The following is a 16,213-nucleotide window of genomic DNA, read 5'->3' on the forward strand; positions in this document are numbered from 1 at the left end:
AAGAATGGAAGGAGCAATGTAGAAAAGCCATCTATTTCTTTGACTTTGATGGTGAATTGTATTGTTTGTGATTGGGCCCACTTTCCTAATTACTCTCATAAGTGTGTGGCTTGAATAGGGTTGACAGTTTAACCAGTGAACAGGCTCTGAATCAACTCTATGCTACGGGAAGCTGCTTTGAAAATGGAAATTGGGCAGCTGGGTGGCTCAGCCAGTTGAGCGTCCAAGTCTTGATTTTGGCTTGGGTCATAGTCTTGTGGTTTGTGGGATCAAGCCCCAGGTTGGGCTTCATGCTGTCAGTGCTTGGGATTCTCTCTCTCTCTTTGTCCCCACTTTCTAAATAAGCATTAAAAAAAATAAAATTGGAAATTTATTCCAGAGACTTAGAAGCTGTGGAGCAGCAGGGTGCATGGACCTGGAGGATGAAACTTAGGATATTTTGGGATACAGTGGGATAGATCCTAAGTGGAAACTTAGGATATTAGGATACAATGGGATAGATCCATTGCTATTACTGTGGAAGTGACTTTCAAAAAAATGACAGATAATGAATTTTATAACCTGATTTGTAACAAGCTTCAAAGTTTTTTTTCCCAATGTTTATTTTTGAGATAGAGTATGAGCAGGGGAGGGGCAGAGAGAGAGGGAGACACAGAATCTGAAGCAGGCTCTAGGCTCTGAGCTGTCAGCAGAGAGCCCGACGCGGGGCTCAAACCCATGAACCATGAGATCATGACCGGAGCCAAAGTCGGACACTCAACCGACTGAGCCACCCAGATGCCCTTGTAACAAGCTTCAGAAGGGAACTTTGTACCAATGATCTCCATTCGTATATGAGACCTCTATGGATGCTTTGTGTTCTACATGAAGGAAACCTTTGTAGGACTTTCTTAACTAAGATGCTTTTAGAATAAATTAGATTTTTTTCCTTTTTGAAGAATGTTAACTATTACAAATCATGTCAAGAGAAACATTTTAAGTGAACTTTTTCACGTTTCATTTTTCTCGACCGCCATCTGAGAGAAGAGGGTACTTTTCTTCTTAGACTTGTGGGTCTGAGCTTTTTCCTCATCACTATGGAGGCCCCTTTTCTTTTTCTGCACAGGAAGGCGGCTCTCATTCACGCATGTTTATTGAACAAATGCAAGAGCAAGAAGGGGCTGGAAACATTGCTGTTCTTTGTCGCTGTCACAGTAGGAGTAGAGATGAATCTTTCGGTCTCTTTCGTTGGCGAGTGATAAAAACTGGCATGTTCTCTGGCCCTAGCAGTCTAGATGTTCCTTTCTGTGTTGTTGCTGCAACATCTTCAGATCAAGATTGAGCTTTTCAGCTAGCTCACCATAAAGGTGTTTCCCATTTCTGAGTGGGGTAGAAAAGTAAGGTCAGTCTATTTGGGAAACTCTTCATTGCAGAAGAGTCAGACTAATCTTCTCTATTGATTGTTAACACGGTGTACTCAAAGAGGGCTTGGAATATAGGACAGTGAAATTGACATAATAGCCCAGGAGGTACAAGTGCAAGTTATGAGGTCTACAGTCAGGTGGCCTGTGTCCTGTGAAGTTTAGACTGTTCAAGGCTTTGTCTATTTAGTACTGGCTTCGACATATTTTAGTCTTTACCACAGCTTTCCTCAAAAGGCCTTGGAATAAATAGTTTTTTTCTTGTCAGGGTGGGAATAGTCATCTTGATAGAGGGAAGATTTCATTTTAAAAATTAAAAAAAATAAGATAATTAGTTCAAAAAGCAAGAAATCCTGTGATTTTATTTGATGGCCTACTGCCTTTAATATAGAAGGAAATCTCCAAATCCTATGCATTCATTTTTGGAAAACAGAGACTATTTGAGGGAGCAACCTCCTGTATGTATCTCTCCCTTCATTTGCAACTGTTTGTCTGTTAGCCCTGTGCTAACAGTACCCTGGGCCACAGTGAGGCACCTCCAGACCTCGGCTTGCCACTCAGTGAATACCTCACTCCCATGGAAGCAGGCTTTGTCTATTGCTCTTGAATTGCTCCATTATTCTGTTTGGTTAACTGGATGGTATATTCTGTTGAGAAATTGTATCAAAGCAACAACTGAATCACGGAGTACTTAGAGCAAGTAAATTGACTTAAATGATGCATTTTTCTCTGTAAAAGGTGTCTGAATGTAGGGAGAGTGTCCACAATGACGTTATTGAAACAGATGATTAGTGCAGTTGTTGTCGTGACTGTTTATCCTCCCACACACATACACTTAATCATTGGATAAAATCACCGTGAATCCTATTGCCCCCCCCCCCCGCAAGTATTTTCATTGTTTTATTGTCTATACATATTGGAACACTGTGTACATGGAACCTTTGTACATTACATTCTGTCACAGGCATTTTTCTAGGTTGTAAGATTCAATGTGGTTATTTCATGAGGCATTGATTGTATTGCAGACATGCTGTACATTTTCAAACAATTTTTTTGATTGTCATAAAATACACATGACATTTACCATCTGAACCACTTTTAAGTGTGCCCTTTAGTTAAACACATTAGCATTATGGTTTGACCCATCTCCAGAAGTCTTTATCTCGCAAAACTGAAACTTTGCACCCATGAAACAACTCAACATTCTTCCCTGCCCCCAGCCCCTGGCAACCACCACTCTACTTCCTATCTCTCTGAATCTGATGATTGCAGGTACCTTCTGTAAGTGGAATCACACAGTACTCTTTTTGTGACTGCCTTATTTCACGTAGCATAACATGCTCAAGACTCGTCTATGTTCCAGCACGAGTCAGAGTTTCTTTCCTTTTTAAGGCTGAATAATATTCCATTGTATGTATATACAACATTCTTATACATTCGTCTGCCTTTGTGATTTCCACATTTTGGTTAACTGTGAATAATGCTGCTAGAACAGGGCATACAGATATCTGTTTGAGTTCCTGATTTCAGTTCTTTTGAGCATATACGCAGAGTTGGAATTGCTGGGCTATACAATAATTTCATTTCTAATGTTTTAAGGAACTGCCTTTCTGTTTTCCATCATGGCTGCATGATTTTACACCCCCACCAACTGTGTACAAGGGTTACTGTTTTTCTACATCCTCATTAACACTTGCATTTTCCTTCTTTCATTATAGCCATCATAATGGGTGTAAGGTGGTATTTCATTATGGTTTTGATTTGCATGTCCTTAATGATCAGTGACGAGCATCTTTTGTGTACTTATTGGCTGTTGATATATATTCTTTGGAGAAATGTCTTTTCAAGTCTTTGCCCACTTTTTTTTTTTTTTTTTTTTTTTTTAAGTTTATCTTGAAGGAGAAAGAATCTCAAGCAGGCTCTACACTGTGAGCGCAAACTCACAAACCGTGAGATCATGATCTGAGCTGAAGTGAAGAGTCAGATGCTTCACCAACTGAGCCACCTAGACACCTGTTTTGCCCATTTCTTGATTGGATTGGTGGTGGTGGTGGTGGTGGTTGAGTTGTAGGAGTTACTTGTATAGTCTGGATGTTAACCCCTTACCAGATAATTTGAAAATATTTTCTCCTGGTCTGTGGGCTGCTGTTGCCTTTTCACTGTTGATTATGTCCTTTGTACAATTTTTATTTAGATATAGTCCAATTTATTTTTCACTTTTGTTACCTGTGCTTTTCAAGAAATCATTTCCAAATCCATGTCATGAAGCTTTTCCCTTATGTAGACAGCTTTTTAAACTTAGGTTTTTCCTATCATGGATGATGTTGCAATGAATGGCTTCATGCACTTAGCTTTTTCTTTTGTTGGCACTATTTACTTTCAGAAAGAAAGATGAAGTGCTGAACCAGTTTTGTCCCACTCTAGTGCCCATGGAAACACCACCACACAGAGCAGAGGATATCACTTGTTACCAAAGGTTTTGTTTTTGTTTCTGAAGGCAAGGAGGCATCTACAAAAGCAGTCAATACCTTGATTGCTCCTATCGTCCTCTGGAACTGTGATTTTTAAAACATGGGTCACATGAGCAACCTGGGTCACAGAAAAGGCACAGCACCCTTAAGAGCAGTGGGGAGTGAATTTATGTGATTCTTTCTTTGACCTCAAATCTGGGATCTCAGGCCTGAGTGAAAGGTGAGGATGGTTGCCATGGCTGATTAGCTTCCGGTGGCCCTGGGTAGTTTCCAATCTCCCTGCACATTTGAAGGGAGAAAAGTCCTTTTGGAGAATTCTTCTAAGAACTCAACATTGTGTAAATATAGAACATTTTCAAAAATCAAAAGTTTAAAAACTTCAAGCCATTTGCCATTGTGTTAGGAGGTAAAATCTTTGAGAAAAGCATGTTCAGTTAGGGACTGACATATAGTAATTATACCCATTTATTTAATGGAAAAAATATTCCTTTGAGAATCAGATGCATACATTTTCTTCCTCTGTATTTTAGGAGATAAAATTTTCATCAGTCTAGGTTTTAATATCCTAGAGAAACATTTCTTCAAACTTTGGCAGTGTTGATGAATTGAGGAAAAGACGATCAATTGCTCCTTTGTATTTGCAATAGGTTTTCTGCCTTTTTATACAGAGAAAAATCTGGAGCCATTTTATTACTACTGATGATTCATTTTCAAAAGGCAAACGGTGGTAATGACCGTAAGAAGCCTTCTCATCGAAGAGGATTCCAAAAGGCCTCTTTGCAGAGGATTTTTATTTGTGTTTGCTTTTTAATTTTTTATTTTGAAAATAACCTACATCTTCTTAAGTACATAAAATAGTTTAATCAATCCCCATGTTGTGGTCAGCCAACCTCAGTAATTAAGTGATGGCCAATCTTGTTTTATCTATACTTATCACTTTTAATCCTCTTACCTCAATTATGTGTATATATATGTGTGTGTGTGTGTGTGTGTGTGTGTGTATATATGTATATATATAAATATATATATATATATATATATATATATATATATATATATATATATATTTAATGTTTATTTTTGACAGAGAAACTATGCAAGCAGGGAAGGGGCAGAAGGAGAGGGAGACACAGAATCCAAAGCAGGCTCCAGGCTCTGAGCTGTCAGCACAGAGCCCAATGTGGGGCTTGAACTCATGAACCGTGAGTTCATGACTTAAGCCAAAGTCGGACACTCAACTGACTGAGCCACCCAGGTGCCCCTCAATATATTTTTGAAACAAATCCCAGTCATCATTTATCTGTAAATACTTTTCTTTTTCTTTTTTTAAATGTTTTATTTATTTTTGAGACAGAGACAGAGCATGAGCAGGGGAGAGGCAGAGAGAGAGAGGGAGACACAGAATCCAAAGCAGGCTCCAGGCTCTGAGCTGTCAGTACAGAGCCCGACGTGGGGCTCAAACTCACAAACTGCAAGATCATGACCCGAGTCGAAGTCGGACACCCAACCGACTGAGCCACCCAGGTGCCTTTTTCTAATACGCCTCTAAAAAATAGTTTTTAAAATGTAGCCATACCTTAAAAAATGAGGATTCACTGATATCATCAAATGCCTGCAGTGATCATTTATCAGATTTTTCTTTTTAATTTTTTCTTTTTCATAAGGAAAAGTTTACATATAGTGAGGAATGTATACATGGGTAAACATCACAGTGTTACTACTTAAACCCAGATAAAGTTATAGGATATTTCCAGCATTCCAGCATCTTCCCTTGAGCTCCTTCTTAGTCGATAATCTCCCCAAAGATACCACTGTTCTGACCTCTGTTGTCAGAGGTCAGAAGGTGTTTTGTTTTGTTTCTCCTATAAAGTAGGCTACATGCCTCAGGTGGAGCTCAGTGCAGAACCCAATGCAGGGCTGAACTCATGACCCTGAGATCAAGACCGGAGCTGAGATCAAGAGTCAGACACTTAACCGACTGAGCCACCTAGGTACCCCAAACAGTGGTTTTCAACTTCCTATCAGTGGAATCATATACTCTTGTGCCTGGATTTTTTTTTACTCAAGATTATGTATGAAATTTATTCATGTTATTATACTTAGCAGTAGTTTGTTTTCATAGCTGTGAACTATTCCATTTCATTGAATGCATCAAATAATTTCAGTATATTCATTCTGTTTCTAGTTCGAGGCTATTATGAATAGTACTATTAACATGACATACATGTCTTTTGAGGGCATAATAATTCTGTGTATACATATGTATACTGAGGAATGAAGTTACAGGATCATGGGACAGGCGTATGTTTATTTTTAGTAGGTATTACTAAGCAATGTATGAGATTTCCCCTTGCTCCACATTCTCATTAACACTTGGTGATGTTAGTCCTCGTGAGTATGGCCAATCTGATGAGAGTGTGGTGGTATTTCATTGCAATTTTGATTGATATTTTCCATTGTTTTTCAGCACTGCTTAATATGCTTATTGACTTTCAGATATCCACAAAAGTGAAGTGGCTATTCAAGACTTTTGCCCGTTTTTTACTGGGTTGTCATTTTTTACTGATTCTGGGAAATTCATATATTCTGAGGATCAGCTTTTTTTGAATAAGTGGATTGCAACTATCTGTGATTGTCTTTTTCAATCTCTTATGAGTGAATAGAAATTCTTGATTAAGTTTTGATGTCAGGTGTCCAGCTTTGTTGTTGTTCTTCAAATTTGATTTGGCCATTGTATTTGTCCTTTCCATGTAGATTTTTTTTAAAGATTTTATTTTTAAGTAATCTCTATATCCAGTGTGGGGCTCAAACCTACAACCCAGAGATCAAGAGTTGCAGGCTCCACCAATTGAGCCAGCCAGGTCCCCCTCCATGTAGATTTTAGAATCAACTTTTCAATACCACCTCCTTCCATACACACCCCAGGGATTTTGCTCTGGATTGCATTGAAGCTGTAAATCAGTTTAGAGAAATTAACATTGTAACAATATTGAATTCTAATTCATAAAAATTATATATCTCTATATTAGTGGTTCACAACCAAGGTCAGTTTGCTCCCAGAGGACATTTGGTGATATTAGGAGACATTTTTGTTGTCACATCTGTGGTTGGGAGGGTGGCTGTGTGGTACTGGCATCTTGTAGATAGGGGATAAGGATGCCGCTCAACATGCTACAGCTCATAGGACAGCCCCCAGAACGAAAAGTTATCTGACTCAAATGTTAAGAAACCCTGATTTAGGTCTTTAGTGTTTTTTTTTTAGTAATGTTTTGAGTTTGCAGTGTGGCAGTATTGCATGTCTTTGTTAGAGTTATCCTTACAGATAATTAGTAATTTTGTGCTATTGTGATTTTTGTTTCATATTCTCATTGTTATGGGTATGTATGAGTGTGTGTGTGTGTATGTGTATATATATATATGTATATATGTATATGTATACATATATATGTATGTATACACATACACACACTCATACATACATACACACATGTCTCTTATATGTGTTTTATGTGTCTGTTGTATTTTAAACCTTTTATTTTAGAGATTCCCTTATCAGTTTCTTTCCCTCTACTCATATATTTTTTTCTTGTCATTGAGGAAACTAGGATCTTTGTCCTATAGAGTTTCCTGCAGCTTGGATATTGCTGATTGTATCAGCATGGTGGTGTTTAATATGTTCCCCTGTCTCTCATATCCATTATTTCATGAGGAGATCCACAATGAGACACTGATTCTATCATTTGCTTTTCATTTATTATCCCAGGAAATTTTTGTGGAGGAGCTGCCCTCCTACCCAACTAATTCATTACTCTGAGTCCATAGAGAAAAGACGGGATAAATGCTTACTCTCTTTTTAATGAGTTTTCAAAATAATGCGTTGGTTCCTTAAGATCCTCCATAGACAATGAGAGCAGTGTTGGTGGTGGTGGTAGTCTTGTTGTTAATTAAAATATCATTTTGGATTTATGGTTTAACTTTATATGATGTTTCAAACTATTGCTGTTTTTACTCTCATTAGGGATTATTGTTCCATGTTTGCATAGTGGGAACCTCTTCAAAACCCTAATATAGCTTTTAAACTTCCTAGCTTTCTGCTCTAATAAGATAACTCCAGGCTGTTCTTGAACATTTTTTACCCCTGACCCAGAATCAACCATTTCTTCAAAGACCCACAATCTCTTTTACTTAATGTATTTAGAGAGGGTGCTAGACCCGCTCAGGGCTGCTGGTGGTGCTACTTCTAGGCTTTTTCAGCAGACAGAAATATTTATTTTTTAAAAGATAAAACCAAGACTTTATATCCTAAGCTATAGGGTTTTTAATTAACTACATTCTTTTTCCTATGCACAAAGTCCTGAGTCCCAACAAACAGCAACATACCTACCTACCCATCGCTTTGTCACAAACTACATCCCCAGCAGCCTTAGAATGGCAATACCAATTTGACTGGAGAGAATGTGATTACTGAAAAAAACCTATTTTTGCCATCTTTTGGGGTCTATTTTTAAGAATATTTCATAATGAAAATGCACTGTCAGGTTATTGTGTTCTAAAGTCCCTTGGAATAGTTCTGTGTGGTTATTTTACCAACTGGATTCGCCTTTAGGTACATTAATTTTGCTGTTTAGGGATATTTACATGATCCCAAAGTCTAATCTACAAAACAAAGTGTCTACAAAGAAGCTTTGTTTCTATCCTTGTTTCTTCTTCCCTATTCCTTCTCTTACCTTGTAGGTATCTATTTTTTTTAATTGTAAGTTATTCCATCTGTTTTTTTCAATATTAGCAAATGTATATATATCCTTACATAATCCCTTCTTTAAATAAGGGAGGTTTTCACCATGTGGTCGGCTTCACTTGTCCCCACCTCTGTTGTTTTATCTACTTTCTGGTATTTAAGAAGGTTTGTATTTTGGTTCTAATGCTTACCTTTATACTTGGTCTTTACATGATATCCTTACTCCCCTTGTGTTTGGATCATTGTTTATTGGTTCCTAATATGAGCATATTGAGGTGAGCTATGAGCCTCTTTCTTCTTCCTTAGATTCAGTTTTAAAATAATGATACTTCTAATCTTTGGGAACATTTCCAAATCCCCCAAATGCATAAGTTTTATGTAGAAACACATCTGTTGGCCAAAATTGATCAAGATAAGGTAAATTAACATAGGGTTAAAAAGTCAAGTGACCCTTGTTAAATTCATTTTTTTTAAGTTTTCTTTTAATGTTTATTTTTGAGCGAGAGTGGGGCAGGGGCAGAGAGACAGAGAAGGAGAGAAACAGAGGATCTGAAGCAAGCTCCCCTCTGACAGCAGAGAGCCTAATGTGGGGCTTGAACAAACGAACCGTGGAATCATGACCTGAGCCAAAGTTGACCCTTAAGCGACTGAGTCACCCAGGCACCCCAAACCTTGTTAAATTCTTAAAACAACAGGTCTTGTGTAGCATATGAGAGGTTGCACGTTTATCGACCGGTTCATTGTACTGGGTATGCCGTCTAACATGCCAGATGCTGTGGGGTTGGCAGAGACTGTACTTCAAAGAGAGAAGAGCATTTCCATTTGGCTGGTTTTTCACCTAAGCCAGTATGGGAAGTACTGAGGGCCAGTCTAGAGTACCATGAATAATTAATAGCCTTGGCTCTCAGAAACCTAATTTTGGTCAAGAACAAGAAGCATATCCCTAGTTTCAGCTTCTTTCCTTTTTCACATGGCAAAGGGGTTAACATGTAAGCAAGGAAAGGGGAAAGCCACGCTAATCCGCACTTGATTGAAATGAGTTTGTTCCTGAAAAGCAGGGTTCTACATCTTTCATTCCTTCACTTGTTCATATCTGTTGAATGTCTGTTGTGTGTAAGACAGGATGATAAGGGGTACGGGCAGAAAATAACATTCTAGAGGGGATACTCATATGCAAACCACATTTGGGTAGGAGCCTATACTGGTATGTCCGTGCGGAGCTGTGGATGGGAAAATCGCCATCTGCGCTGCCACATCGCGCAGGAACAGAGGGACAGCAGACTTCATCGTGTGCTGTACACGTGCCACTAGAGCTTGGTTTATGGGTATGAATGCTAGTGGGGGTTCTTCACTAGTGCACTGATCTTCCTACTTCTCTTCTTGTTGGCTTAGTATCCTATTAGGTGGGGGTAAACAAGTTATTTATTGTAGAATCTGAGTAAGTACTAAGTAGATGGGAAAAAATGTAGCAGAAGGTTGATATTCCAAATAAATCAGGTTCCTTATCACCCCACCTCTTTCCCCTCCCTTCAGGACTTCCCCACCCTCCCCCCTTACTTACTTTCTCTCTCTTCCCCTGACCCTAGAGGAAAATGGATGTGCATACTGTTTGACTCAGTAATGCTATCTCTAGCAGTTTATCCCAAGAATATATTGGACTTGCCTGAAAAGATACAGGTACAAAGATGTCCATTGGATGTGTGTGTGTGTGTGTGTGTGTGTGTGTGTACACATACATACATACATATATACACACACACGCACACACATACAAATGTGCATGTCCACCCCTTCCCAGACACACTGCACACAAAGTAAACTTCCTATAGGGGATTGACTAAATGTATTGTTCTTTCCTTTTTTTAGAATGACCATATGCTATCTACATAATTTAAAAAATCAATAAAATTATTTTTAAGAAGGCAGTTACTACTTGTTTTCTCTTTTAGTGCAACTTAAGGAAATTTAGATTTTTTTAACAGTTATGAATTTTGAAAGTTTATATTCCTATATTTTTTGAATTGGCATTCGTTTGATTTGGTTTCTGTTTGGTTTATGTACGTAATTGGATAATGACTATATTCCAGTGGGGGAGTGTCTGACTCTCGGGAGGCATTCTTCAAGTTTTTTTTTTTTTTTTTTTTTTTTTTTAGCTGGAATGAGGGAGTTTTCAAGGTTGACTCAGTGGTAAAACCCTTTGATCTACTTTAAAAATTATGGTTACTTTATGTGTGTTAAGTTTTGAACATGTTTTGCATTTTTAAGATGAATATTGATCATCTTCCTTTGGCCATGTGTTTGTAGATGTCATGTTTGTTACTAAAGCAGTCTCTTATAATTTGACTTATGTGCCTTGCTTTGAAAAATCAAGGGCAGATTCTATTCTGTCAGGTAGACTGAACTTTCTTGCCTCGAACTTTTTTCTTAGGGTAATTTAATCAGCTTTGAGACCTTACAGTGTCTCCAATTATTAGAAATATATAGTGATCCTAATATATTAAATGTTTATGAAAGTATACATTAAACGTAATTTTGTTTCCTTAACAGAAATCATAGCCCATTGATGAGTTTTGGAGCCAGCTTCGTCAGTTTTTTGGTAAGTCGGTATGGGGAGAGGTGTTGGTGTGAAGGAAACAAGTATATGAAGTATGTCTTAGAGTGACTAGCTGTATAGATAGCGATCTTTTAGCATTTAAAAGTGGAATCAAGTTTTGCCTATTAACCAAAACCTGTGAGATATACTCTTCCTTAATTTTAAAAATAAAATGCTTATACCTTTCAGAGTATTCTGTTTTTCTTAATCAAAAAAAATTTTTTTTATATATAATTGGAAAGACCTTTCCAAAAAAAACAAATTGCAGTAGAGATTTAAAAAAAAAAAAATCAGGCTTTGGATACTAAAGGTGTGCTTGAAAATCATTGACTAAATGTGGACTGGAAGGCAAGTTAAATTAGCATAGCTGAAATTTGTTAGTTACTATTACATTTTTAAATATTAGTATTTAGGAATTGAAGGGAATAGGTTGCAGTTGGGTTTTTAAAGAAAATTCAGCAATGTAGAAAATTGGATGCTTTTTTCCAGAAATACGTATAACATCCCACAAACCACTTTGCAACACAAAATTAAAAATAGCTATCTTAGAATGGTATAATAGCAAGTGTGTGTGTGTGTGTGTGTGTGTGTGTGTGTGTAATCAATATCACGTATAGAGATCAAGTAAAGTAAAATAGAGAAAGCATTTAGATTTCAAATCTAGAAAGATATCTGCAAATTTATGTGTCCTACACAGGCTGTCAGTGCCCAACTGCAGACGCCAGACCAGCTTCTGGTGACATAGGTTTTCATTCAAGCTATTTATTTCCTCTTACTGCTGGGGAATATGACAAACATTTTTAAGGCTTGCTGTTTTCAGGAAAACATAGCCTCCAACTTTAAGGAAAATGGTACTCTGTGGGAAGCACTACATGAATACCCACTTAACTGCAGAGGCAGTGAGGGAAACCCAGCCAAAGGTGGGGCAGGAAGGCGGGGAGGGAGGCTATGGCAGAGCTGGGTCTGCTTGGAAAGAAAATGTGGTGGGGGGACTTGACCAAAGATGGCTGTTGTCTGGTTTGGCTACAAGGGGAGAGTATATTAGAGTCCTACCAAGGAGGCCTAGAATGGATAGGGCTCCATTCCAAGGGGAGGGCTTGATGAATGGATAGAGAATGGAGAGCCAACTGTGAGTTCATTAGGTCCTTCCAAGAATCAGGTGTCATGTCTGCCCCTAGAGCCCATCCATATCCTCAGAAACCTTACTCTCACTGGTGAAAGTTGCAGGTTTTCAGCAAGAAGGGGATTGCCCTTACCCAGTCAAATGTGGTCTGGAAAAATCTACCAGATCAGGTGCCTGGAAACAGGCTGTCAGTGGAATTTTTCACTGTGGACAATGTAAAATGATTTCCAAATAAGGGAACCCCTTGGAATTGCCATCCCTGAAAAGACTGAGGTTTTTCAAGGAGCACCTGCTACCTGATGTTTCAGTAGGCTTTTGTGCAGTATGTGATGGAGCCCAGGGGTCCATGCGTGGGTAGAATGGACTTTTCAGTGAGACCTTGGTATAAAAACTGAGTGAAGTGGACTAATCAGAAATTATACAGGGCTTTTGTTACTGTGTTCAATAACATAAAAGGTTGTAGAACAGTAATTGCAAGAATATTTATTACCATATACTTTTTCATGTAGGTGTAGTAGAGGTATATTCTTATTTCATATTGAGATTATAGTTCTTGGAAATGATTAGGGTATGCTGTAACATTCTGATTCCTTTACTTGCAACAAATAATTTGGTTTTTTTTCCCTCGTTTGGGATTTTGTTGTAATAAATTGCCTAAATTTTCAGACATTTCCTGGTTCATTCACTTCTTCCTTATTTCTTTCTTGGAAGAATGCCATGATGACATTTGAAGAAGAAAAAATGCAGTTGGCATGTGATGACTTAAAAACTACAGAAAAGCTGTGTGAAAGTGAAGAGGCTGGAGTAATTGAAACCATCAAGAATAAAATTAAGAAGAATGTAAGTACTATGTCTTTAGGTTATGAACTGGGTGCTGCTTACTTAGGACAGTGCTCATTTACTTGGTTTTTGATATTTAGGATTTCACTGAATGCACTACGTGTTTCTTACGGCTTTTGATTATGTAAAATGTATTTTTTAAAACAAGAGAATCCCGCATAACCCCATCAGTCATTAGAACCATTAAGTACATTAATTCTTTTGCTATTTTAGGATTATCTTCTTCCGTAATGGGCCTTGTGGTAAGAGCTTATGTAATGAGGCTTTCATATGTGTAATTCAAATATGTTGCATTTGGGCATAATTGAGGAATTCAACTATTTACCTAATTTTCTCAGGCCTTACCAGCCTTTGGTTACAAATAAAGTCACAATAGCACTGCAATTCACTTCTCCTGATTTTGTTTTCACCTTTCAGTGCCAAAGTCTAGTCTTTGGAGAGGCATCCTCCTACCCTGATATTTCTGGAGTGCCCACGGGTCTGCTATGTGTTACATGTTGAGTTGACAAACCAGTCTTTTGGTTATGGTCCCCAAAAGCCACCCGTCTTTTCTTTGGCTCCTTCGTATCCAGGTTGCTTTACCTCTGCCCTTGATGATGGTGTCCACTATGATGAAGCCACTGATGGGCCAAGAGTATAGTCTCTTGATGCTGAGGAAGGGCCAGAGGTTTCCTTGATTGCTCTTTCTCCAAATCTTGCATGTAATAAATGACTGAGTCCTGTTGCCTCTTTCTAAAATATGTCCTGAGTTCATCCACTTCTCTCCCCACTCCTGCCATTTCTTTAGGTCAGTCACCATCCGCATTTGCCTACGGTAACTCTCACTGTTCTTGAATTGGTTCTCCAGAATATAGTCTCTGAAATGCAAATAACATGTTGCTGGCTTCATCTTCAGTGTCCCTGCCCCCTGCCTCCCCCCCACCCCCACTATTGCCATTCATAAGGTCCAAACTCCCTACAGTGGCTGATGGAGGACTTTTCCTCTGCCTAAAACATCCTCCTCCCTTTTGACCTGGTTCCTATTCTGTCTTGAGTTCTTCCTAGATCGTGTTCTCCAAGGACTCTTGCCTGAGCCCTGAAGCCCTGTTGAGTAGGTTTCCTACTTGTGCCCATGATACCCTGTACTTTATCCTTCAGAGCACTTGCTACATTACATGGTAACGAAGGCAGTGTTCCCTCATTAGACTATAAGCTTATTTACATGTCTGTCCTCTGTATCTAATGCCATGCCTAACACCTATGTTAGTAATTAACATTTGCAAAGGATTTTTGCAATTTAAAAAGCATTTTCACGTGTAGTGCCTCATTAGCCCTTCTAACAACCCTACACAGTAGAAGTTATTACAAAGAAACAGAAGCGTCAATAGACTGACATTTGCCTAGGCAAAGTAATGAGTTCTGGGACTACATCTGCAACTATAGTGACCATAATAGATTATGCTAATCTAGAAAAAAGGGAAACAGTTCATTCTTTTTTGTCTACTAGTTATGCTATTGTTGTATTTGCGAAGATCCCATCATTTCTTTTATCACTGATACAGCCTATGAAAGCTAATTTAGCTTATCTCGTTCAAGTTCACTTTGTATTAAGAATGCATTATTCTATTTCAGGGTGATTTTTCTTCACTTAGAAACATTCTTTACAATAAGGACCAACATTTTATAACAAGTGGAGTTTTTGGTTTTACTTTTTGCTTCTTTTATTGGGGTAGTCACCTTAGAGGTATGGCTTGCATTTTGAGTTCAGTTTGTGGTTCATTCAAAGCCATTTTCTCCTTAACTAAAATGTAATCCATAAGGAATGAATCCTAATGTTCCTCCTACATGAATGAAGGTAGATGGCTGCATAGTGGCTTTTGGGGTTAGCTATTTGGGGGAACGTTTTCTACCTTTGGTGGTTTTTATTTTGGATATGTAAGAACTTCAGTTGTTTAAAAAAAAAAAAAAAAGGTCAAACTCAACTTCTGTGTTTTCTTCATGGTTTCCCAGGAGCTTCATTGTTAATCCCTTAGGATGTTTGTCTTTGAGTTATAATGTTCTTTTAAATGGTTTTTTTCTTAATTTTTAATGTTTATTTATTTTTGAGAGACAGGCAGAGTGCAAGCACGGGAGGGACAGGTAGAGACAGAGTGCAAACAGGGGAGGGACAGATAGAGACGGAGACACAGAATCCAAAGCAGGCTCCAGGCTCCAGGCTGTCAGCACAGAGCCTGACGCGGGGCTCGGACTCACAGACTATGAGGTCATGACCTGAGCTTAAGTGGGATGCTTAACTGACTGAGCCACCCAGGTGCCCCTTTGAGTTATGAGTTATAGTGTTCTTTATCATCGTATTGTTAACAGAGCTAGATTTCATGGGAATATAGTATAAATCTGGTCCTGGCTTTCAGCTCCATGTTTCATCGTTCCTGTGTGAAATTATTTTGCATAGTCAAGTAATAGCTGTTTGGAGTCTTTTTGTGTGTGTGTGTGATTTATCAGTGTGTCCTTTCTTTCCACCAAACAGGTCGATGTCCGAAAATCCGCCCCCTCCATGGTTGATCGGCTTCAGAGGCAGATAATCATAGCTGACTGTCAGGTTTACCTGGCTGTGCTCTCGTTTGTAAAGCAAGAATTGTCAGGTATGCTGAAGCATTATTTTTAATGGCTTTCAAAATTCAATGGACACAATCAGTAATGCCTTGCCCTTTATTTATTATTATTTTTTACAGTGCCTCATATTTCAGGCCTTAAAAATCCATGGCGCTTCTTTGGGGCTTGATACTGATTTTTACTTAGGAGATTGAAACCACAAGTATTTAATGTGTGTTTAGAGGTGTAGTTTTAGACTTGAAGTCAATGTTTCATCCTCTTGTCTCAAGATCATTCTGTCATAGAGAAATTACCAGTGCCAGTTTGATTGATCGATCATACTTTGTGAGAATCAAATTGTAATAACCTTTAAAGTGAAATATACCTGGTTTAAATTACATTTTTTAGGAAATTGTTATTGAAGGCCTGAATATGTACCAAATATGTCCAAAGAATATAAACTAATTTCTTAGTTTG

General features: G+C 38.2%; 1 protein-coding gene across 1 annotated transcript in view; it reads left to right on the forward strand.

Annotated features, from left to right (window-relative positions):
• Nucleotides 1–16,213, forward strand: part of TTC39C (tetratricopeptide repeat domain 39C) — a 106,348-nt gene that overhangs the window by 34,403 nt on the left and 55,732 nt on the right. The window contains exons 2-4 of the mRNA XM_060613472.3: nucleotides 11,157–11,205; nucleotides 13,037–13,165; nucleotides 15,672–15,786. Of these exons, the coding sequence (XP_060469455.1) occupies nucleotides 11,157–11,205; nucleotides 13,037–13,165; nucleotides 15,672–15,786 (293 nt within the window). The remainder of the gene's footprint in view (nucleotides 1–11,156; nucleotides 11,206–13,036; nucleotides 13,166–15,671; nucleotides 15,787–16,213) is intronic.

This window comes from Panthera onca, chromosome D3 (assembly GCF_046562875.1).
Source record: "Panthera onca isolate mPanOnc1 chromosome D3, mPanOnc1 haplotype 2, whole genome shotgun sequence".
NCBI classification, from domain to species: Eukaryota; Metazoa; Chordata; class Mammalia; order Carnivora; family Felidae; genus Panthera; species Panthera onca.